The sequence below is a fragment of the Anser cygnoides genome, chromosome 33, assembly GCF_040182565.1.
Source record: "Anser cygnoides isolate HZ-2024a breed goose chromosome 33, Taihu_goose_T2T_genome, whole genome shotgun sequence".
Lineage (NCBI taxonomy): Eukaryota > Metazoa > Chordata > Aves > Anseriformes > Anatidae > Anser > Anser cygnoides.
Window position 1 is genome coordinate 995726 of NC_089905.1, and position 22370 is coordinate 1018095.

The 22370-nt window shown below is 70.2% G+C and overlaps 3 protein-coding genes across 5 annotated transcripts; all 3 read right to left on the reverse strand.

Annotated features, from left to right (window-relative positions):
• Positions 1 to 277: 277 nt before the first annotated feature.
• On the reverse strand, positions 278 to 12681 carry ITGA10 (integrin subunit alpha 10). 2 transcript variants are annotated; one of them, XM_066985920.1, is made up of 30 exons: positions 12496 to 12681; positions 10793 to 10904; positions 10007 to 10113; positions 9819 to 9907; positions 9586 to 9700; positions 8418 to 8545; positions 7818 to 7966; positions 7586 to 7736; positions 7281 to 7446; positions 7070 to 7143; positions 6649 to 6793; positions 6016 to 6164; positions 5782 to 5925; positions 5138 to 5341; positions 4842 to 4975; positions 4406 to 4572; positions 3345 to 3487; positions 3122 to 3229; positions 2928 to 3013; positions 2686 to 2827; positions 2330 to 2422; positions 2178 to 2254; positions 1985 to 2068; positions 1795 to 1879; positions 1592 to 1705; positions 1410 to 1511; positions 1203 to 1316; positions 984 to 1079; positions 775 to 888; positions 278 to 692 (listed from the first exon to the last, which is right to left on the reverse strand). In XM_066985920.1, the coding sequence occupies exons 1-30, from the start codon at positions 12542 to 12544 to the stop codon at positions 633 to 635; spliced, it is 3501 nt and encodes a 1166-aa protein (XP_066842021.1). In that variant the 5' UTR covers positions 12545 to 12681; the 3' UTR covers positions 278 to 632. The 2 variants fall into 2 exon arrangements, 1 of the variants encoding a protein (XP_066842021.1); XR_010827095.1 differs by lacking the exons at positions 278 to 692; positions 775 to 888; positions 1795 to 1879.
• A 378-nt stretch (positions 12682 to 13059) lies between these two features.
• LOC106049058 (toll-like receptor 2) lies at positions 13060 to 17198 on the reverse strand. 2 transcript variants are annotated; one of them, XM_066985921.1, is made up of 3 exons: positions 16986 to 17198; positions 13847 to 15840; positions 13060 to 13747 (listed from the first exon to the last, which is right to left on the reverse strand). In XM_066985921.1, the coding sequence occupies exons 2-3, from the start codon at positions 15814 to 15816 to the stop codon at positions 13198 to 13200; spliced, it is 2520 nt and encodes an 839-aa protein (XP_066842022.1). In that variant the 5' UTR covers positions 15817 to 15840; positions 16986 to 17198; the 3' UTR covers positions 13060 to 13197. The 2 variants fall into 2 exon arrangements, with proteins under 2 accessions (XP_066842022.1, XP_047935068.2); XM_048079111.2 differs by having other exon boundaries at positions 13060 to 15840.
• A 1183-nt stretch (positions 17199 to 18381) lies between these two features.
• Positions 18382 to 22167, reverse strand: PEX11B (peroxisomal biogenesis factor 11 beta). The gene is made up of 4 exons (XM_048079142.2): positions 22011 to 22167; positions 20990 to 21105; positions 20680 to 20881; positions 18382 to 20156 (listed from the first exon to the last, which is right to left on the reverse strand). The coding sequence occupies exons 1-4, from the start codon at positions 22064 to 22066 to the stop codon at positions 19778 to 19780; spliced, it is 753 nt and encodes a 250-aa protein (XP_047935099.1). The 5' UTR covers positions 22067 to 22167; the 3' UTR covers positions 18382 to 19777.
• Between the last annotated feature and the right edge of the window lie 203 nt (positions 22168 to 22370).

Genomic DNA, 22370 nt, shown 5'->3' on the forward strand with positions numbered 1-22370 from the left:
CCAGTGACCCCTTTGGGGTCTGCTCTGGGTCCCCTCCTGCGCCCCCGAGGCTTGGAAAGGGCCCGAAGTGGAGGATTTCCTCCCTTGGCTATCCCGGGAACCTCAGGGCAGCGGCGAGAGACCTCGGCGGGGGGATTTGGGGCGCCGGGGGGGCCGCGCACGGCTCCCTCCCCTTCACACGTGGTGCTGTGGCACCGGAGCCTTTTGGGGCTCCCATTTCTGAACCCCCCCCCCCACCCAAGGCAGGGCAGAGCGCCGGCGGGTCGCACACGCGGGAGCACCTCCACGGGACCGAGCTTTATTGGTGGGGCCGCTTTTTTCCGGTGGTCGCCCCACGTCCGTCCCCGTCTGCGCCGTCGCCCCCGCGTCTCCTCGGGGCCGAGCCCGCGTCTCCTGCGCCGCGGCGCCGGCCCCAACCTCACCTGGCTGCGTCCGCGCCAGCACAACCCGGCACCGGCATCGCCTTCGGCCACGGTGGAACCAAAACTGGGGGGGGGTGGGAGGGGGTGGCAGAGTCCCGAGCCCCCCAGCCGTCCCCGGGGACGGGGAAGGGACCCGTCCACTCCCTGTGGTGCCGGGCTCGGGGGGCCGCTGGGGCTGGAGAGAGCCGGGAAGCGCGGGGCCGCCACGGATCACTGCTCCTCCTTCTCCTCCTTCTCCTCCGGGAGCTTCTTGCGGGTGAAGAAGCCGAGCTGGGGACGAGAGGGAGAGGATGGAGGGGATGAAGCAGCCCCCGCCCCGTCCTGCCCCGCGATCCCCCCCCCCAGCTCTCACCCTCCACAGGCAGAAGATGATGAGCGCCAGCAGGAGCAGCCCCCCCAGGATGCTGCCCACCAGGATCCACAGGGAGATGGGCACCCGCTTGGCCTGGATGATTTCAAGCACCGTCTGCGGGGGAAAAAAGGTCCCTGGGGAGCACCGGGGGGGAACAGGGTGACCCCCCCCCCCCCCCAGCCCCCTGCCGGGGGTCCCCCACCTCCTACCTCCCTGCGCTGAGCCGCCTCCCCCAGCACCAGCGCGCTGCCCCCCGGGACCCCCAGCGCGGCCGTGCTGACGATCCTCACGCTCCGGAATTTAGCCTGGAGCGAGGGCGAGAATCAAAGTTGGGGGGGGGGGGGGGGTTCAAGCCTCGTTCCCCACCCCCATCTTGGCTTGGCTTGGTGTGGGGGGGGGGGGTCCCAAGCCGGCCCCTCGCCCCGCACCGCGCGGAAGAAGTCGTTGTGGACGGCGCGCAGGACGTGGACGGAGACCTCGCCGCCGCGCTCCAGCCGCCCCAGGGCGCAGCTCAGCTCCTGGCACCAGGCGTTGCTGCAGTCCTGGGGGGGGGGAAGAGGCGATGTGGGGGGGGGACACGGTGCGTGGAACCCCCCCCCCAGTCCCCGTCTCGGGGCCGTCCCGGTGCGGCTCACCAGCCTGTCCACGCGCAGCAGGTCTTCGGGGTGCACGGGGACCACGGGGGCTGGCCCCCCCCTGCGTGGCTCCTCAGCGGGGCCGTGCAGCTCGCAGGTAGCCTGGGCGGAGGGGACGGGAGCCGTGCTCAGCACCGGGGGGGGGGGCTCAGGACCCCCCCCCAGCCCCGGTGAGGCCTCACGTTGTCGGCGAGGACGCGGGTGACGGAGAGGAAGGCGGCGCGGCGGTAGCCGAGGGCCGGCAGGGCCATGCGCAGGGTGAGGTTGCGCACCGGGTAGCAGCCCAGGTTTTGCACCTGGGGGAGAAAGGGGTGAGCACCCCCCCCGGCCCCCCCGACCCCCCCACGCCACCCCCTTCTTCCTCACCACCCCTCGCCCCCGTTACCTTCACCGTGGTCTTGAATTCGGGCCCGGGGCCGTGGGGGAAGGTGCCGAGCGGGTGCACCTCGTAGCGGTGCAGGTTGGCCTCGCTGCCATGGAGGGGGGGGGGGGGGGAGAGCGGGGTCGGATCCTGCCCCCCAGAACCCCCCACCCTGCGCCCCCGGCCCGTCCCGGTGCCCCCCCCCCAGCCCCACCTGGAGAGGAAGAGGTCGGGCTCGTAGCGGATGGGAGCGGAGATTTGGACCCCGTTGTCCTGCGGCGTGGCCTCGGCGCTGTCGCTGGAGGGGGCGATGGGACCCGGTGGGGTCTTGGAGAGGACCCCAGGGGACCAGCCCCGGGGGGGGGGGGGGCACGGGGACCCCCCCCCAGCTCTCCCTCTGCCCCTACCTGGTGGCCTCCAGGCTGACCTCCGCTCGGCCGAGCAGCACCGAGCAGCTGAACTCGAACTCCAGCGCGAAGGAGACCTGGGGGCGAGGGGGCTGTGAGGGTCCTGGGGGGTCCCGGGGGGGTCCCGGGGGGGGGGGGTCCCGGCCCCCTACCTTCGCCATCGAGCGGAAGACGGGATAGCTGATGCTGCAGAGCCGGCGGTGGCCCCCCAGGGCGGTGCACTCCAGCTTCACTGGGCTTGTGTCCTGTGGGGGGGGGGGGGGGACGGCACCGGGGGGGTCAGGCTGAGGATGTGGCACCCGGGGGGGGGGCGAGAGGGTCCCCATGAGGCTGAGGGGTCCCTCCTCGTCCAGCCCGGGGGGGGCTGGGGGGGGGACGAAGGGGTCCCCAGCTCCCAGCTGGGACCCAACTGGGGTGAAGTGGGTCCCCGTGGCCACCTCGGGGGGGGCTGAGCACCCCCCGATCTTTGTCCGGGGGGGTCTTGGGGGGTGGGGGGGGGGTGGGGCACCTGGAGCACGAGGCTGGAGAAGAGCAGGTTGCCGGAGAAGCGCAGGAGCAGGCTGGCGTTGTAGGCGTTCTCGCCCTTGTTCTCCAGCACCACGTCCAGCACCGCCTTCCTCCTGCCCTTGCGCAGGACGTGGGGGCTCTGCCTGCAGCACGGGGGGGGGGGGGGGGCGGGGGGGGGCATTACGGCCCCGGCTGGTCCCGGGGATCCCTTGGGGACCCCCGCGCCCGGCCCCAGCCCCGTACCCGTCCCCGGCGATGTCCATGGCGGCGCGCAGCACCAGGTCCGCCAGGCACTCGTCGTCCTCCCCGCAGTCCTTGAAGAAGGGGATCTGCAAGGGGACGTCGCTGGGTGCTGGGAGCAAAGGGTGGGGGGGGGTGGGGGGGGGCACGGGGCCGACCCCCCACCCCGGAGGAGGTTGTGGGAGGGGGGCACCCACCAGCTTGCGGACGGTGCCGGGGGATTTCTCATCCAGCACCGGGCCCCTGGGGTCGGCCAGCGCCAGGCGCACGGTGAGGCTGAGGGGCCGCAGGTAATCCGTGGTGTCCTGGGGGGGGGGGGCAGCGGATTTGGGGCAGGACGAAGCCCCTTGGGGGGCTGCAGGGTGGGGGGTGGGGGGGTGGCGGGGGGGGGGGAGGGATGTGGCCCGCCCATGTGCTCACCAGGACGTGGAAGGGGAAGCGGAGGCAGCTCTGCCTGCCCAGCGAGAGCTCCGCGCGCCGCTGCAGCAGCCGCCGGGCGCCCGAGTCGAAGGCGGCGCGGGCCCCCCCCGCCCGCTCCTCCAGGGACACGTTGTACCGGAGCTCTGCGCGGGGACAAACCGGGGGGGGGGGGGCTGTGGGGCTGGGGAGGGGCTGGGGGCACCCTGGGGTGCTCTGGAGACACCCTGGGGTGCTCCGGGGTCCCAGTGGGGTGCTCTGGGATACCAGTGGGGTGCCCTGGGACACCCTGGGGCGCTTCGGGGATGCTTTGGGGTGCTCCGGGGGCACCCTGGGGTACTCCTGGGTCACAGCGGGGTGCCCTGGGGACACCCTGGGGTGCTCCTGGGTCCCAGTGGGGTGCTCCGGGGGCACCCTGGGGTGCTCCTGGGTCACAACGGGGTGCCCTGGGGTCCCAGTGGGGTCCCCTGGGACACTCTGGGGTGCTCCTGGGTCCCAGTGGGGTGCTCTGGGGTCCCAGTGGGGTGCCCTGGGACACCCTGGGGTGCTCCAGGGACACCCTGGGGTGCTCCTGGATCCCAGCGGGGTGCCCTGGGGTCCCAGTGGGGTGCCCTGGGACACCCTGGGGCGCTTCGGGGATGCTTTGCGGTGCTCCGGGGGCACCCTGGGGTACTCCTGGGTCACAGCGGGGTGCCCTGGGGACACCCTGGGGTGCTCCTGGGTCCCAGTGGGGTGCTCTGGGGGCACCCTGGGGTGCTCCTGGGTCACAACGGGGTGCCCTGGGGACACCCTAGGGTGCTCTAGGATCACAGTAGGGTGCTCCAGGGTCCCAGTGGGGTGCTCTGGGGTCCCAGTGGGGTGCCCTGGGACACCCTGGGGTGCTCCAGGGACACCCTGGGGTGCTCTAGGATCACAGTAGGGTGCTCCAGGGTCCCCGTGGGGTGCTCAAGGGACACCCTGGGGTGCTCTGGGGACACTTTGCAGACCCCCCCCCCCCCCCCCCCCCCAAGACCCCCCAGTGCCAGGAGCCCCGTGTGCCCCCCCCCCCCCCCCCCGGCGCTCACCGATGTCCCTGTCCCGCTGTCCCCGTGCCCGGGTGGCGGCGCGGAAGCAGACCCTGGCCCGCAGGCAGACGGCGCCGCCGCCGCCCCGCCGGCAGTTCTTCTGGACGACGTTGATGGCCGGGGGCTCCACCGACAGCGTGGTGTTGACCTGGACGATCTGCCGGGAGCTGGCAGCGAGGGGACAGCGTCACACCCCGGGGGGGGGGGTGGCGGAATTTGTGTCCCCCCCCCCATCCCACCAAGGTGCTCCCAAAGACCGGGACCCTTCCCGGGCAGCAGCAGCAGCCGCTCCCCTTTGATCCCCAAGGGGAAACTGAGGCACGGAGCAGGCGATGCCCGTGCAGGAGGGAACCCCGAGGGCTGAGCATGGAGGGGGGGGGGGGGTGGGGGGCGTCCCGGTGCTGCCCCCCCCCCGTCCCCCGTCCCCAGCGCTCACCGCAGCAGCACGGCCGCCCCCTGCGCCCCCACGGCCAGGTCCACCAGCCCGTCGCCGTCCAGGTCGAGCCGGGCGTCCAGGCTGCGCCCGAAGTACAGGAGCCCCCCCCGGCCCAGCGCCGCCGCCTCGATGCGCTGCGGGAGGCAAGAGCAGGGCGAGCGGTGGCTTCTCCGCCGGCTCGTACGAGGTTGGGCGAACGCCACCGTGGGAACCCGGCCGGCTGCCGTGGGCGGCGGGACCCCGGTTTGAGCTCACACACAGGCACCCCCCCCAGCCCCCCACCCCGAATCTCTCACCTGCTTGTAGTGGGGCAGGAGGGTGCCGGGGGCGCCGTGGTAGACGTAGACGGCGCCGCGGTGCCCGTCCTCCAGCGGGGCGCCCACCACGGCGTCGTTGAAGCCGTCGTGGTTGAGGTCGGGGACGGAGGCCAGGGCGTAGCCGAAGCGGGCGTCCTGCGGCTTCTGGTCGGCCTGCAGCGTCCCGGCGGGGGCCAGCAGCCGCTGTGGGGGGTGGGGGGGGTTGGGGGTCACAGGGGGGTCCTCGGTACCCCGCGGTGCTGGGGGGGCTGTCGGGGCCGGGATGGGAAGGGGGAGGGCGGGGGGATCGCCAGGGGTGTGTGTGTCCCCCCCATACACACACCCTGAGCCTGCTGAGTGCCCCCAGCCCTGCTGTGTGCCCCCCCCATCCCAAAGCATCCCCCACCCCGTTACACCCCCAAACTCCCCTGCATCCCCCCCCAAACCCAGCCAAGTCCTCCCCCACCCCACAACCCCCCCCAACCCCCCGTTCCACTGCACCCCCTGACCCTCTCATTTCCCCCACCACCCCGTTTCCCCCACCCCCCCGTTCCCCCCAACCCCCCCATACCCCCCAACCCCCCGCATCCCCCCAGCCCCACTGCGCATCCCGAATCCCCCCCCCCGTGCCCCCCCCTCCTCACCTGCCCCACTCTGTAGACGTACACCCGCCCCGTCTCCCTGCTCTGGGCCCCCAGGAACATGGGGGCGGCCACCAGCAGCACGTCGGTGACGCCGTCCCCATCCACGTCCAGGGCGCACACCTCGCTGCCGAAGTAGGAGCCGATCTGGGGGGTGGGGCGTGGGGGGCAACGGGGCCACGTCAGGATGGAGCCCGGTGCCGGTGGCCCCCCCACACACACCCCGCTGGCCCCTACCTGCTCGCCCGCCAGCGCCTGGGCCACCATCACCATCCCCGCGGCGCCCATCTCGAAGACGATCACCTTGCCCCGGTGCTGGAAGCGGGGGGCCCCCGCCACGAACAGGCGCTGCCCCCCGGGGAGCCGGAGCGAGGAGACGGAGTAACCTGGGGGGGGGGAGAGGGGGGAGAGCCCTGCTCGTGGCCCCCCCCCCCCAGGAGGCCAAAAAGCCCCTGGGGGGGGGTTCGTCCCCGCGGCACCGAGCGCCCCTTCGCGTTGGGCACGGCGAGTTTTGGGCACGGCCACGGTGCTGAGCCTGCGCCCCTGGGTGCTGAGCAGCCCCAGGACACCGAGCAGCCTCTGGGTGCTGAGCAGCCCCAGTTTGGCGCCCAGCAGCCCCAGTTAACCCCGCATCCTCGGGGCAATGAGCAGCCCACGCTCCCCTGCACCCACCAGATCACCCCACGTCGGGGGGGGGGGGGGGGGCACGGAGCACCTTTGGGTGCCAAGCCCCCCCATTTTCCCCCTACACCCCCAGGGTGCTGAGCATCCCTCGGGTGCTGAGGCTCCCCTGTTTCCCCCAGGAGCATCCCTGCTCCATACCAGACCCCGGGGCACGGCGCACCCCCGGGGACCCCCCCCCCCCGGTACCCAAATACGCCGCGTGGTTCTTCAGCTCCAGCGGGAACTCCGGCTCGAAGGCTTCCCGGGGGGGCACGATGCGGCCGCGGCGGCTCTCCTCCAGCACGGCCCCGTCCCAGTCATAGGCGCCCACGGCCCCGAAGAGGATCCCGTCCTGGGGGAGGGGGGGCACCCGTGGGGGTGGGCGCCACGCCAGCCGTGCGTCACCCTCACACGGCTCCCGGTGCGTCCCCGTTCCCCAAAACCACCCCAAAATAACCCATCCCCTGCCCAGCCCGGGACACTCAGCCTCAAGTGGGGAGGCTGACGCACGGCTGAGGATTATTTTCCGCCTCTGCAGAGAGCCCCCAGGCTGGTGCCCTCCGCCCTATGTCCCCCCCCTTGCTCTGCCGGGGCCGCATCCTGCCCGTGCCGTGCGGCGCAGCCTCACCTCCAGGAGGTGGATGGAGAAACCGATCTGCGACATCTCCAGCTCAAAGGAGCTCTCGTTGTTCCCGTGGGTGCCTGGGGGGGGGGGGGGGACGTTATTCCTCCTCGGTACCCACGGGAGGGTTCGTCCCCACGGGTCGGGGTCCCCGTGCGCCCCACGCAGCGTCACGGGGAGGGGGGCGAAGCCGGGGCCGGTTTCGGGGTCACGGCACCTTCGAGGCTGAAGATGCGGTCGCCCAAAGCGTCCACGATGTCGTTGAGGGCGGCCTCGTCGGTGACGTTGAAGAAATACTTCTCGTCCGGGTCGCTGGCGATGTACTTGATCTCGCGGATGAAGTCCTCGGGGTCCTGCTGCCGGCGCAGGTAGTGCCCCAGCACCTGCGGAGAGGGCTCCGGCGTCAGCCTGGGGCCGCATCCTGCCCCCATCGCGGCGAGGAGGAGGAGGAGGAAGGGAGCGGGTCCCTCCCCGCAGCCGGGCAACGAGGGCGGGATGGGGAAACTGAGGCAGGGGGCTCACGGCAATGGCGTAGCGCGTGATGTTGCGCCGCTCGCACTCCTCCAGCGCCTCGGGCAGCTCGTCCCCGTCGTGCGACTCGCCGTCCGTCACCACGATCATCAGCCTGGTGGCGTCCTCCCGGCCGCCCCGCTCGGGGCTGAAGGCTTCGGTGCTGCCAGATGGGATGGGAGGCGTGAGCTGGGGCAGGGGGGGGGGGTCCCCATCCTGATCCCGACCCCGACCCAGTCCCCACCAGGCCTGGTGGATGGCGAAGGCCGTGCGCGTCTCGCGGCCCTCCTGCCGGCTGATGTTCCGGGCCGCCTCCACCACCTCCTCCGCCGTGCGGTGCTGCCCCAGCGTCCACTCGTGCACCGCGTGCTCCCCGTACTGCAGCACCCCGACCTGCCGCGGGGAGCGGGGCGCGGGGTCAGCGGGCACAGCCAGCCCCAGGCCCCCAAATACACCTCTGGTCCCCCAAGCGCAGCCCCAGTCCCCCCGAACGCAGCCCCGGGAGCCCCGTGCATGCCTGGCCCCGCAATTTGGGGCCGTCCAGTCAGGATTCAGTGATTTAAGCCCAAGAGCACAGGAGGTGCCCCCCACATCACCCCCCCGGGGCTGAGTCAGCCCCAGCTCCAGCCGCATCCTGCCCTCCGTGTCACGGATGTGGGCACCCAGAGCCCCTGGGGACGTCCCCATCCTGCACAGGGCAGGAACCCCTCAGGATGTGGGTCCTGTCCCCCAACCCTGCCCGGGGGCCATTTGGGGGCTTTGGCGTTGCCCTGGGGTGCTGGGGGCACCCTGGGCACAACGGTGTCCCCCCAGGGGTGGCATCCCCCAGGGGTCCTTGTGTCACCTGGATCTGTCCCGGCCCGATGAAGAACTTGCTGAGGACGTTGCTGAGGAAGTTCTGCACCTCGTACCAGGGGTAGATGCTGTTGGAGCCGTCGAGGACGATGACGATGTCCATGTAGGTGGAGCAGCCTGCGGGGGGGGGGGGGGACACGGCTGGGGTTGGGCTGGCACGGCACGGTGCGACATGGCATGGCACGGTGTGACACGGCACGGCATGGTGTGACACGGCACGGCACGGTGTGGCATGGCACGGTGTGACACGGCACACACGGTGTGACATGGTGTGACATGGCACAGCATGGCACGGTGTGACATGGCACGGTGTGACACGGCACGGCACGGTGTGGCATGGCACAGCATGGCACGGTGTGACATGGCACGGTGTGACACGGCACGACATGGTGTGACACGGCACGGCACGGTGTGGCACAGCACGGTGTGACATGGCACAGTGTGACACGGCACGGTGTGACACGGCACGGCACGGTGTGGCACAGCACGGTGTGACATGGCATGGCATGGCACGGTGTGACATGGCACGGTGTGACACGGCACGGCACGGTGTGGCATGGCACGGTGTGACACGGCACGGCACGGTGTGACATGGCACAGCGCGGTGTGACATGGCACAGCATGGCACGGTGTGACATGGCACGGTGTGACACGGCACGACATGGTGTGACATGGCACGGCACGGTGTGGCACAGCACGGTGTGACATGGCGCAGTGTGACACGGCACGGTGTGACACGGCACGACATGGTGTGACATGGCACGGCACGGTGTGGCACAGCACGGTGTGACATGGCACAGTGTGACACGGCACGGTGTGACACGGCACGGCACGGTGTGGCACAGCACGGTGTGACATGGCATGGCATGGCACGGTGTGACATGGTACGGTGTGACAGCATGGTGTGACATGGCACAGCGCGGTGTGACATGGCACAGCATGGCACGGTGTGACATGGCACGGTGTGACACGGCATGGCACGGTGTGGCACAGCATGGCACGGTGTGACATGGCACGGTGTGGCATGGCACGGCACGGTGTGACACGACACAGCACGGTGTGACACGGCCCGGCCCGGTGTGACGCAGCACGGCGTGACACGGTGTGACACCGCGTGGCACGGCCCGGCGCCGGCTCCCACGGGCGCCCCGACTCACGCTGCGCCGTGGGCGCGATCGTCTCCACGGGCCGCAGGTCGCCGTCCACGCGGGCGCAGACGCCGGTGCTGAAGACGGAGGTGCCGCACTCCTGGGACCACAGCGGGGCGCAGGCCTGGGGGCGGACGGGCACAGACCGTGGTCGAGGGTAGGGGGGGGGCACATCAAGCACCCCCTTGCCCCCAGCCCCACGCACGCACCCCCCCAGCACCCTTGGGTGCCCCCGCGCTCACCACGAAGCCGCCGTCCTTGCTGTCCAGGAGCGTCATCCCCAGGTGCATGTTGCGGCTGGGCAGGGGGGAGCGCTGCAGGGCTGCGGTGCCTCGTGGAGGGAACCCCAAAAAATCAAGCAGTGACCCCCGGGACCCCCCCCCACACCCCCCCCACGACCCCCTCCAACCCCTCCCGGCCCCGGTGGTACCGAGGTTGGCTTTGGCACACGTGGCGTTGGGCGAGCCCACGCGGCACTTGTAGACGTCCCCGCGGCGGTCACCCTCCGGGCCGTCCCAGGGGGCCCCCACCAGCAGCCTGCAGGGATGGGAGGCATCGGGGGGGGGGGGGACACATGACAACACCGCCCCCCCCTCCCCGCCCCAGCAGCACCCATCGGCTCTGGGGGCGATGGTTTGAGGTCACCCAGCACCGGGGCGCAGCTCCAGAGCCCCCCCAGGGGCACCCGCTCGCTGTGCCCGGCCCCCCCACGCCGCTCCCTTCCCCCCCCCCCGACAGCTCCCGCCCGGGGCTGCCAGCGGCTTCCGTCCGTCTGTCCTGCCTCGGATCCGTCTGTCCTGCCCGTGGGCTGTCTGTCCTGCCTCTGATCCCTCTGTCCGCCTTTTGATCGGCGGCCAGGCGCGCATGGCCCCCCCCTCCCCGGGCTGAGCAGTTTTCGCCTCCCCCCAGCTGCCCCCCGGCCAAAGCACGAAAGCAGGGCTTAAAAACGGATTTTTTTGGGAAAACAGCGAGGGCACGTGCACAGCCAGCGCCCTGCCTGCTCCCCCTCCCTGCCTGCTCCCCCTCCCTGCCTCAGTTTCCCCTCCCCATGGCGCTTCCACCGTGCACCCCCCAGCCCATTTCCGGGCTTTTTGGGGCTCGCACGACCCCAAATCGCTGCGGTTTCTCCTCCCCCCGGGGATGCGAGACCCCAGCCTGCAGCCGAAGCCGGGGTGAAGCCCGCCGGGGGTCCCGGTGCCACGCGGGGGCCACTCACCACCGGTCCCCGCCGGCCGCCCGCTGCAGCACCTTGTACCCGAACTGGGCCTCGGGGGGGCCGTGGAAGAGGCGCGGGCTGCTCACGTCGATGTTGAACGCCCCGCACAGCCCTGGGGAGACGGCGAGCGCTGGGCGGGGGGCACCCACGTCCCCCCCTGCGCCCACCCCTCTCCCTTTTGGGGCCCGGGAACCGGGGAGGAACCGGGGCTATGCCACCAGCCACAGCCCCACAATTAGGCAGGGCGATGCCCCCCGAGCGTTTCGGGCAGTGGCAATTAGATGGGAGGGAGCGGGGCCGGGTGGGATCCGGAGCGGGGCTGGGTGGGATCCGCCGCAGCCCCTGGCCCTGCGCCCAGACAGCGGCCCGAAGCCTTCCTGCCCGCCGCCCCCGCCCCGGCCGCGCTCCCCGTCTGGGTGAAAAAGGGCAGGAAAAGGGGGCGAGCACGGCCCGGGGGGGGGCGAGCATCTCCGGGGGTGTGGGACGGAGCTCGGAAAGTGGCGCTGAGCACCCACGTGTGGCTCTGAGGACCCCGCGTCCAGCACCGAGTGCCCCGTGTGTAGCAGCCAGCACCCCACAGGTAGCTCTGAGCGCCCCAAACGCAGCCCCGAGCACCCCAAAGGCAGCCCCAAGCACCCCAAACACAGCACCGAGCACCCCAAATGCATCCCTGAGCACCCCAAAGGCAGCCCCGAGCACCCCAAAGGCAGCCCCGGGCACCCCAAAGACAAACGCAGCTCCGAGCACCTCGAATACAGCCCCAAGCACCCCATGTGCAGCCCCAAGCACCCCAAACACAGCCCCAAGCACCCCGCATCCAGCCCCAAGCACCCCGGGAGGCTGCCGGGTGGACAGGGCGATGCGGGACGGTGCCTTTTGGGGACAAACAGAAGCTTTCTGTTTTTTTTTTTTTTTTTTTTTTTAATCCAAACTTAAAACGCGTCCAGATGTGATGGAGCTGGGCTGCCCCCGTCGCGGACGGAGCTGCCAACCCCCCCCCCCCTCCTTCCAAGCGGAAAAGAAAACCCTTTTTTGTCTCTTTTTCCCTGAAATTGGGAAATTTTCCATAGACGGTTTCCTTTAGTTCCTTTCTGTGGGGTTTGGGTTCCTTCCACACCAGCACTGGCCCCGTCCCGGGACGCGGGGCACGATCCTGGGGGGGCTTTGGGGTCCCTTCTCAGCAGGGCAAAGCCAGAAATAACTCACAGAGGGTGGATGAGGGAAAAAAAAGGGTGTTTTTTTTTTCCCCAAAAGCCATGCCGGGGGTCCTCCGGGTGGCATTCCCATCTCGCCGGGTGCCGGGTTAATGGGTGGCCCCGAGGTTAATGGGTGGCTCGAGGTTAATTGGTGTCTTGAGGTTGGTTAATGGGTGCCTCGGCTCGGGAAGGGTGCCCTTTGGAGCCAGGCGCCCCGTGCCCACCCCGCAGGGTCCCCCATTTCCCCCCTTCCTTACGGGATTTTCCCACGGGCGCCCCAATCCCTCGGGCGCCCCAATCCCTCGGGACACGCCGCGCCCCAGGAGACCACAACCCTCCGCAACGTCAAAAAAAAAAACGAAAAGAAAAATCACCCCCAAAAAACGCCAACTCAACCCCAAAACCTCTTCCCCGACACCGCAGCATCCCCCAAATGGAACCGGGCGGCTCCGAGGCACCCCAAAACCCCCCCGGCCGGGGGGGCTGCGGGTGGGCTTCGGGCATTACCTGGGAGCAGCAGCAGCAGCGCGGGCAGCAGGCGCGGGGGCCCCCCCATGGCCCCAGCCGCTCGCCGCCGGAGCAGCTCAAAGGTGACTCTGTCTCCGGCTGGGCACGCACCGATTTTTTTTTTTCTTTTTAATATATTTTTTTTCCTCCTCCTTCATCTTGGAGACGTTGCAATTGGCTGCTAAAAATAAACGGCCGGGCCGGGCGTCGCGGTTTTTTTTTTTTTTTTTTTTTTTTTTTTTTTTTAGGGGGACGGAGTTAGGGAAAAAAAAAAAAAAGAAATTTATGCAAAATTGGAGAAATCGACAAAAAAGGGAGAGGAAAGAAGGGGGGGCGCTGGGCTGCCCGTCGGGGCAGGGATGCTCGAGGAGGTTTGTCCCATAGGGGGGCACACCGTGCCCCCTCCCCGCTCCAGCCCCCCCCCCCAGGGCAGGATCGGGCCCCCCCCGGGCGCAGGGTGGATGGAGGGACGGGGCCACGTCGGCCGGGCGACACCGCCACCGCCTGGACGCTGTCTCCATCTCCTGCCCTCCTGCGAGCCTTTGGGGACCTCGGTGCCCCCATCCCAGTTCGCCACCACTTGGGGAAACTGAGGCAGGGGCTGCTCCAGGCCCCCAGGGTGCCCGGGGGGGGGGGAGAGAGGACACCCCAAAACCACACTGGAGCCGTCGCGTTGGGTGGGACACGGAGCTTGGGCAACGGCTACGTGCTGGTGGTGGTGGTGATGATGGTGACGGTGCTGGTGGTGACGGCGGTGCTGGTGGCGGTGGTGCTGGTGGTGCTGGTGCTGGTGGCATCCACGTCCGTCTCCTCCTCGCCACCGCTGGGTCCAAGCCCCCCGGGGGTCCCCAGGAGGCTGCGGAGCTGCATCCAGAAGAAGGGCTGGCGGCCGGGCTCGCGGGGCCACTCCAGGTAGGTCTTGGAGCCCAGCATCTTCCGCAGGCGAGCGAACCTCCGCGGCAAGCCCCGCGCGTCGATGGGCTCCTTGACCACCAGGATGACGTCCTGGTAGCCCAGCCCCACCGCGCGCTGGTGGGCAAAGTAGAGCTCGTAGTTGCACCACTCGCTGTCGATGAAGCTGCGGGAGAGGACGAAGATGACCTTGGCGCTGTTCTCGATGTTCTCCACGATGTTGTCGATGATCCAGCGGCCCGGCATGAAGTCCCGCTCGTGGATGCAGAGCCGGTAGGGCGGCTCGGCGCTCTCCAGCCGCCGCAGCAGCTCCCGGCGCACCCACTCGGCGTCGGCGCGGCTGTAGGAGATGAACGCGTGGTAGGCGCAGCTCCGCGCAGTGCTGGCGTGGCTGGCGCGGTACTTGGCCTGCAGCAGCCGGTACGTGGCCCGCACGTACCAGCCCGCCTCCAGCTTCCAGCACAGCGCCGCGCACGCCGCCACCGCCACCGCCGTGCTGGCCACCGCCACGGCCACCAGCGCCGGCACGTCGCACTCCAGCGGCCGCGGGGCGTAGGAGGCCACCGGGGTGTCCAGCAGCGCCTCGGGGTGGTAGCAGGTCCAGTTGTGGGGCCAGTCGCCCAGGCGGGGCCGGCCCCGCCGCTGCGTCTCCCGCAAGAAGCCGTAGAGGTCGCAGGTGCAGTGGTAGGGGTTGTTGCCGGCCGTCAGGCTAACGAGGCGCGGCATGTTGACGAAGGAGCCGCGGGTGATGACGCCGAAGGAGTTGCCGTCGATCGCCAGCACCTCCAGGCTGGAGCAGCTCCACTCGGACGGGATGAACTTGATCTTGTTGCCGCTCAGCAGCAGCTCCCGCAGCCGGGGGCTTCGGGCGAAGTAGCCCATGTCCAGGCGGTCGAGCTGCGAGTGCGAGAGGTCCAAATACTCCAGGGTGGTGGGCAGGCACCCGAAGGTGGCCGCCGTCACCCTGTTGTGGTGCAGGGCCAGCCAGCGCAAGGTGGGCCCCCACTGGCACGTCTCCTGCAGGCTGCCCAAGGCGTTGTGGCTGGCGTCCAGGCGGGCGAGCCGGGGCCACGTGCGGGTCAGCGAGGCCACCGTGGCCAGGCTCTGCAGCCGGTTGTTGGCCAGGACCAAGCTCTCCAGCTTGGGCATGACGCCGTGGTAGTGGCAGCGCTGGTTGTAGATGTACGCGTCCTCCAGGCGGTTGCGGGAGATGTTCAGGAACTCCACGCTGCGCATCTCGGCCCACGCGTCGCAGGGGACGTAGTTGAAGTTGACGTTGATGATGGAGAGGGCGGCCACGCCGCTCAGCCAGGTGAAGGTCCAGTCGAAGCGCAGCACGTCGGGGTTGCTGATGTCCTGCAGCAGCAGGCGGTCGAGCCGCGGGGCGACGGCGCCGACGCCGGAGCTGTTCCACTGCGGCGAGCGGGCGAAGTCGATGGCCACCAGCTCCAGCTGGCGGACGCGGGACCTCTGCACGTTGAGCAGGGCCAGGCGCAGCAGGTTCTCATTGAACTTGCCCCGGTAGAAGACCAGCTTGGTGGCCCGCAGCTCGGCCAGGCCGGAGAAGGGGTCCTCGGTGCCCTGGTAGTAGGTGAACTCGAAGAGGTTGCGGAAGCGCAGGTAGTCGAGCGGTTTGCCCCGCAGGTCCCGCAGCATCACGGGCAGTGCCGCCACGCTCTCGTCCAGGGCCATGTCGCACCACAGCTCCGTGGTGTTGAGCCACGAGAACGCCCCGGCCTCGTAGCGCCGCAGGCTGGAGGCCGACTTGAGGGCGAACTTCTGCAGGGCCGTGTCCTTCAGGGCGGCCAAGTCCCCTCGGGCGACGTCGCGCAGCAGCGGCCCCCCCATCGACAGCACCCGCAGGTGCCGCAGCGTGCCGAAGACGCCGTCCAGCGCCGCGCTGCGGTACGGGTTGTTGGACATGTCCAGCCAGCGGAGGTTGGCCAGCGGGCGCAGCGCCGGGGCCGGGATGCGGGCCAGGGAGTTGTTGAAGAGCCGCAGCTGCTCCAGCAGCACGTTGGAGAGGAAGGCGTCGGGCGCGATGCGCGAGATGTTGTTGTAGCCCAGGTCCAGGTGCCGCAGCTGCGTCAGGCCGGCGAAGTCGCCCGCCGTGATCTCCTGCAGCTTGTTGTAGGACAAATCCAGGCTGCGGAGGCCGCCGGGGAGCCCGCGGGGCACCTGCGCCAGGCTCAGCCCCTTGCACAGCCCCGTCTGGTTGCGGTCGGCCAAGCGGCAGGGCAGCAACACCGCGGTCCCCGCCAGCGCCAGCAGCACCACGCACCAGAGCCCGCGGGTGCCGGAGGCCGGGGACGGCCTCATCGCCTCCCCGCAGACCGCTCGGCATCGCGGGGGGCCCGGGGGGGCCGCAGCCGGCCCGCGGGGAGCCAGGGACGGGGCTGGATGGGGCATCCGGGGCGGCCCCGTGGGGCTGAGCTGCGGGGAAGAGAGGAGAGAGGGGTCAGTGGTGGGGGCCTGATGGAGCCCCCCCGGTGGGTGCCGGCACCGCTGGCACTGTCCCTGCCCCGTGGCACCCGGCACCCTTGGGGTGGGGAAGGGCAGAGGTGCCGGAGGGTGAGGGCTGGGTGCTGGCGAGGATCAGGTGACGGATCCCAATGGGATCAGGGAGTTGGTGCCAGGGGGATCAGCGGTGGGATCCCAAGGATCGGGTACTGGGTCCTAGGGGATCCGGGACTGGATCCCGGGGCAGACTGGGGGCAGGTCCTGCAGGGAACAGGGATCCCAGGGGACATTTGGGACCGGACTGGGGGCGAGGGGGGCAGCACACCAGACCCCGGGGAGGGCTGGGCGATCAGACCCCGGGGACAGAGCCCACGGGATCAGGGACTGGATCCCGGGGGACTTGGGGACCCCCCCTTGGCTGGGGGGGCATTTCCAATGCGCAGGCAGAGCCCCTGAGAGGAGCTTTTTTTTTTTTGATCAAACCCAAAATAATAATAATAACAACAAGTTTTCGCACGGACGAAAACGTGTGCTCCCTGGCAGCGTTTCCGGCGCGAGCTTTGGCATTTTATTACCGGGGAAAAAATAAATAAATAAATAATAAAAAAAAAAACAGGAAACCGGAGGAGAAAACCAGATGGGAAATTGTCCTGTCCCAGCCCCATGCGGAACAACCCGAAGGAGGACAGCAAACACGCCGAGCCGGTGCCAGGTACGTCCCCACCCGGGGGGGCAGCCCCGCGGCAGGTTCCCGTTTTGGGACAAAATCCCCCCAAATCCCCATCCCGGGGCCGGACAGAGCCGGGCACCCCGGGGGAACAAGCCAAGAGGGGCGGTGGGGACCTGCCCCGTCCCCTCCCGTGTCCCCGCGTGTTTTATGGCACCAGCTTCGGGCTCGCAGCAGCCGCGGTGCCGTGGGGACGCGGGCCGGCACCGTGAGCCCCCGCTTTTTGCCCTAAAAAGCCCCCCCCTGGGCAGCACCCCCAAAGCGGTGGCGCTTCGTGGGGAAGGAAGGGGGGGGGGGGTCCCCTCCTGCACCCCGATATCCCCGCCCCGATCCCTGCCCTTTACGCCGCCCCCTTCCCGCACCCACGTGCAGGATCCGGCCCTTTTCCTACCTGCTCCGGCAGCCGGGGCTGGCAGCGCTCAGCGGGGAGCTGGGGGGCAGCGGGGGGGGGCACGGCCCCATGGCCAAGGGTAGAGAAGGAGCAGCAGGGAGCCAGCGCCCAGCACCCAGCGCCCAGCACCCAGCGCCCAGCACCCTCCCCTTCCGAGTTCCCGAAGCCAAGCCCAGCGCAGCTTCCCCGCCTCGCACGCCCTCGGAAGGCCGGGAGAACCGGTCACCGTCACCCCCCCCCCCCCCATAAAATAAAACCCATACACGGCCCCCCCCATACCCCTGCCCCCCCGGGATGTGGCGAGTTCGCTGGGGCTCAGCCAGGACATGGCCCCGGGGCGGTGGTCCCGGGGGGGGGGGGGGTGACGCTGACCCCCGGTGCCCGGGGATGGAGGGGGGACAGGATGGGGCCCCCCCCCCCCCCGGTTTGCTGGCTCTCCGTCGGGGGGTCGGTCATGGGGCTGGGGGGGGGGGTGGCACCGCAGGTGCAAGGTGCAGCACACCCCCCCCCCCTCCCAGTCCAGCCCAGTATGCCCAGTCCAGCCCCGCCACGCGCTCGGCGGTGCCCCCGCTCCGTCCCTCCCCCGGCACCCGGGGCACGACCCCTGCCGCTGGCAGCGGCGCTGGTTTTAACCAAAAACCACGACTTTTCTCCCAACTGCTGCTGCTGTTAACCTGACCCCGCTCCCAGGCAGAGCCTCGCAGCCCCATGAACTGTTTTCTTCCCCCCCCCCCCCCCCCGCCCCCCCTTCACCCCCCCCAGGACTCACGGGACGTCTCGTTGCACAATCTGGATTTTCTTCCCCTTTTTCCCCCTCCCCACGTGCACCTTCCCCCGCCGCCCCGTGCCCTCCTGGGGGGGCTCACCCTTTATTCAAGCTCCAAACCCCAGAGAAAATTCCCCAGCCCCAACCCCGGGGGGGGGGACGGGGGGCCACAGCACCGCGGTGCCCCCCCCAAGCAGCCGCCTGCACCCCCTGCACCCTCACACCCCCCCCCAAAGGGCACCCCCTGCCTGCGCCTCGCCGGGGGGCAGAGGTGACCCCAATCCCTCCGCCTTGGGACCCCCCCCATTGCCAGCAGATCCCCCCCCCGGGGGTGAGGACCCCCCCTCCGTGCCCCCCAGCACCCCAATTCGAGGCACCACGTCCCGGGGGGGGGGGAGGTCCACGGGAAGCCGAGGTCCTGGTGCTGAGCGCCGAGAAAGGGGGTGAGCTGGGGGGGGGGGTCCCAACCGGGTCCCAACCCAAACCCTTCCGTGAGGCTGGGGGCACGGCCGCGAGCCCCCCCCTGCTGGGGCCGAGCACTCACGGACCCCGTCTGCGAGCAGAACCCAGCTGAAAGCAGCAAAAAAAAAAAAAATAAAAATAAAAATAAAAATAAAAACCCCCAGAACCTGAGGGGGGCTCAGCAGCTGGGTTTAATGAGCAGCTCCACAAAGCGCCCCAGGACCTTACAGGGCAGGATGTACAGAGCGGGGAGTTGGGGGGCTGCACGGCCCCCCCCCACCTCTGCTGCGCCTCCCAAAGCTCTGCGGGGTGGAAACGTCGCTCCCAAACGTCGGGACAGGGGGGGGGGGCAGCAGAAGGGTGCTGGGCGCCTTCCAGCGTCGTGATCCTTTCGCTCGCCTCCTCCGGCGAGGGGTCAAAGTCTCCGAGTCGCAGCCGGGATCTCGGCCGAGCCCTCGGCCAGGAGCCCGAAGGATCCGGGGGGGCACTCAGCGCACAGCCCCGGCCCCGCTCCGTCCCCTCCGCCCCCAGCTCCGAGCCCTGAGCCCCCCTGCCTCGGAAATCGACCCCCCCCACCCCGGGGCACCTTGCAGGGACAGGCTTTGTGCGGTCAGACCGCATTTTTCTTCCCTCCCCACAAAGCACCTGCAGAGGAGCCGGGCTGGGGGCCAAGCAGGATGGGGGCGAAGTGCTGAGGAAAGGTGCTGAGCCACGGGGACTCCCCCCCCCGGCACAGCCGCAGCCCCCGGCCCTGCCCCGAGCTCCTGGGGCACAGCGAAGAAGCCCCCCCCCGGGGGAAAGCGAAGCGGGTGCCGGGTACGCTTAAATAAAATCAAAGCGCTCTTTAAAGCCAGGATGAGCCCAGGGAACCCCCGCGGGGCGGCGATCTGCTCGCTGCAGCCGCTTTTTCCCCCGCCGGGGCTGCAGGAAAGGAGCAGGAGAGGAAATCTCCTCGTTTTTGTGGGGGGCAAAGCATCCCCCCCCCCCCAGGGTGGGCTCACCTCGGATCCGCCAGCACCGCCCCGCACTCACCCCGGCTCAGCTCGGCAGCCCGAGTCCTTCCAACTCCCCCTCCGTGCCCGCAGCCAGGCTGAGGTTTCTTAAAAGGAAAATAAAAGGTCAAAACGGGCCCCGGGCGGCACCGGACCCCCCCCACCCCGCGGTTTAACCCCCCCCCCCGCAGCCCGGAGAAGAGCCCGGCGGCCGGCTCCAGCCCCAGCAGGGCAGCAGCAGACGGTTCCCAGGCGGCGGCTCCAGGAGAAGAGACCCCAGGGAGCCCCCCTGAAGAGGGAGGGGAGATGTTAAACTCCCAAAGCAGCCCGGCGAGCTCTGCCGTGGACGGGGAGAAGAGCCGGATTTCGGGGAGCTCCTCGTGGGGAGCTGAGGCGAGGCAGCACCAGCAGGTCCCCGGGGACTCGGGCGCCGCGCGAGCTCCTTCGGCCCTGCCCCGGGCTGCTCTGCCCCTCGGCGAACGCGCGGCCGGACCCGGCACCCCCAAACGTCCCCCGATCTCCTCCCGGGCTGGTTTTGAGCCAGGGAGCCCCGCAGCGGGCCCCGAGCGCGGCTACGGCTTCAGCTTGAGCCAGGGGTGCAGGATGGTGAGGATGGAGAGGACGGAGGAGGCGAGGCCGCACAGCCCCACGAAGGCCGGGCTGCTCCTGTAGAGCCCCAGCTTGTCCAGGGGGATGAAGAGGTCGCAGGCGTTCTTCAGCACGTCCAGCAGCAGCGGGGGGTTGCCCCGGAGGACGCGGAGCAGCAGCCGCAGCTCGAGCTGGAGCCTCAGCCCCAGCTGCTGGAGCCCGGCCTCGGCGCGGCGCCGCTGCTGCTGCTGCCGCCCGGCCTCGGCGCCTTTCGCCCGCTGCCCGCCCGCCTCGCGCTCCATCAGCGCCCGGATCTCGTAGGCGTCCCGGCTCAGGTTGACGATCAGGGCGAAGAGGTAATACCTGCGAGGCGAGGGGAGCAGAGAGAGCGGGGTCCCCGGCTGTCTCTTCGCAGAAACGAGAAGGAAACTCTTAAAACGCCCAAACCGAGCCCGCCGAGGGGACGGGATGGGGCCGGTGCCTCCCAGCTCCTGCTCCCTGCCGTTAGCGAGGCTCAGGGCGGGGAGAAATCCCCAAATGGGGGAAACCCTCAGGGGGAGTGATGAAATGGGGAGAAACCCTCAGGGGGAGGGATGAAATGGGGAGAAATCCCTGCAGGGAGGGATGAAATGGGGAGAAATCCTCGCAGGGAGGGATTAAATGGGGAGAAATCCCTGCAGGGGGAGGGATGAAATGGGGAGAAATCCTTGCAGGGGGAGGGATGAAACGGGGAGAAATCCCTGCAGGGAGGGATGAAACGGGGAGAAATCCCTGCAGGGAGGGATGAAACGGGGAGAAACCCTCGCGGGGAGGGATGAAATCCCTTCACAGCACCCGGGGAGGCCGCGTGGAGGTGGGTGGCAGCCCCCAGCCCTCGGCCCCTCACCTGAAGGACCTCTGGCTCCACTTCTCCTGGTCGACGGCGGGGGCCAAGCCGGCCTTGCCGGCCCAGAGGACGTTGTCGCAGGCCAGGTACATGGCCCTGTTGAGGTGGCTGAGGGTGAGGCAGAAGCGCAGCACCGTGTCCGACAGGTGGATGGCTCGCTTCGCCGCCTCCAGCGCGTCGGCCGAGCCGCCCAGGCGCAGCACTGCGGGACGGAGCCCGGCCCCACGGGGGGGAGGTTAAAGGGGGAGGGGGGACGGGGGGCGCAGAGCCGAAGCCGCCGAGCCCCGGATCCCCCCCCCCCCAAACTCACGCTTGCGGCCCAGGCTGAGGTGCGCCTCCAGCTGCCGCACGCGGGCCACGACCTCGGCGCTCGCCCCGTTCCTCTGCAGCGCGGCCCCCGCCAGGGCGCAGCCGTACTGAGCCGCCCTGCAAATGGGGGACAGGGGGGGGCCCGGGGTCAGGGGGGGCCTGGGGCCACCGCAAGGGGCCGCAGGACCACCGAGAGAGGCCCGGGACCGGCGTCAGGAACCCAGGGATGCCATGAGGGGCCCCGGGGCCGACGTCGGGGGGCCTGAGGCCACAGAGAGGGGACCAGGACCGGTGTCAGGGGGCCCAGGACCACCATCAAGAGCCCAAGGGCTGCATCAGGAGCCCGGGAGCACCGTGAGGGGCCCCAGGACACCGTGAGGGGCCCCAGGACTGGTGTCAAGAGGGGGCCCGGGACCAGCGTCAAGAGCCCAGGGCTGATGTCAGGAGCCCGGGGATGACAGGAGGGGCCCCCGGGCTGGTGCCAGGAGCCCAAGACCACCACGAGGGGCCCCGGGGCCGGCATCAGGGGGGTCCAGGACTGCTGAAAGGGGCCCCGGCACCGGCGTCAGGAGCCCGGGGCTGGCATTAGGAGCCCGGGACCACCGTGAGGGGCCCAGGACCGGCATCAGGACCCCGGGACCACCTCGAAGGGCCTCAGAGCCAGCGTCAGGGGGCCCAGGACCACCGAAAAGGGGCCCAGGGCCAGCATCAGGAGCCCGGGGCTGGCGGCGGGGGGCCCGGGACCACCGTGAGGGGCCTGGACCCACGGTGAGGGACCCGGGACCGGCATCAGGAGCCTGGGGCCAGCGTGGGGGGCCCCGGGACCACCGAGAGGGGCCCCGGAACCACCCTGAGGGGCCCCGGAGCCGCGGTGAGGGGCCCGGGACCGGCACCAGAGGCCCGGGATCACCGCGAGAAGCCCCGGGGCTGAGCCGAGGGGCCCCGGGACCACCCCCCCGAGGGTCCCCGAGCCGCCCTGAGGGTCCCGGAGCCGTCCCGGGGCCGTCCCGGCGGAGCCGCACCTGAGGAGCCGCTCCCGGGCCTGGCTCTGGGCGCTGAAGCGCACCCAGGGCTCCATGGCCGGGCCCCGCCGCCGCCGCCGCCACTTCCGGGGCCGCGACGGGAGCCGCCGAGGGACAAAAAGGGTCCGCTGCGGGAGGGGAGGGGGAGCAGCGCCGCCTAGAGGCCGCGGAGCCGCTGCTGCGTCCCTATTGGCTGATCACCGCGAGGTCCCGCCCCTCTGAGTGAAAACAGAGGCTGTGAGTGGGCGGCTGCGGCGGTCCCCGCCCCCATCCCGCCGTCAGGCGCGTTCATTGGTCGATTTCTCGCTGCCCCGCCCTCTTTTTCCTGTCAGTAAGGCCTTGAGGGTTAAGTCCCAGCCC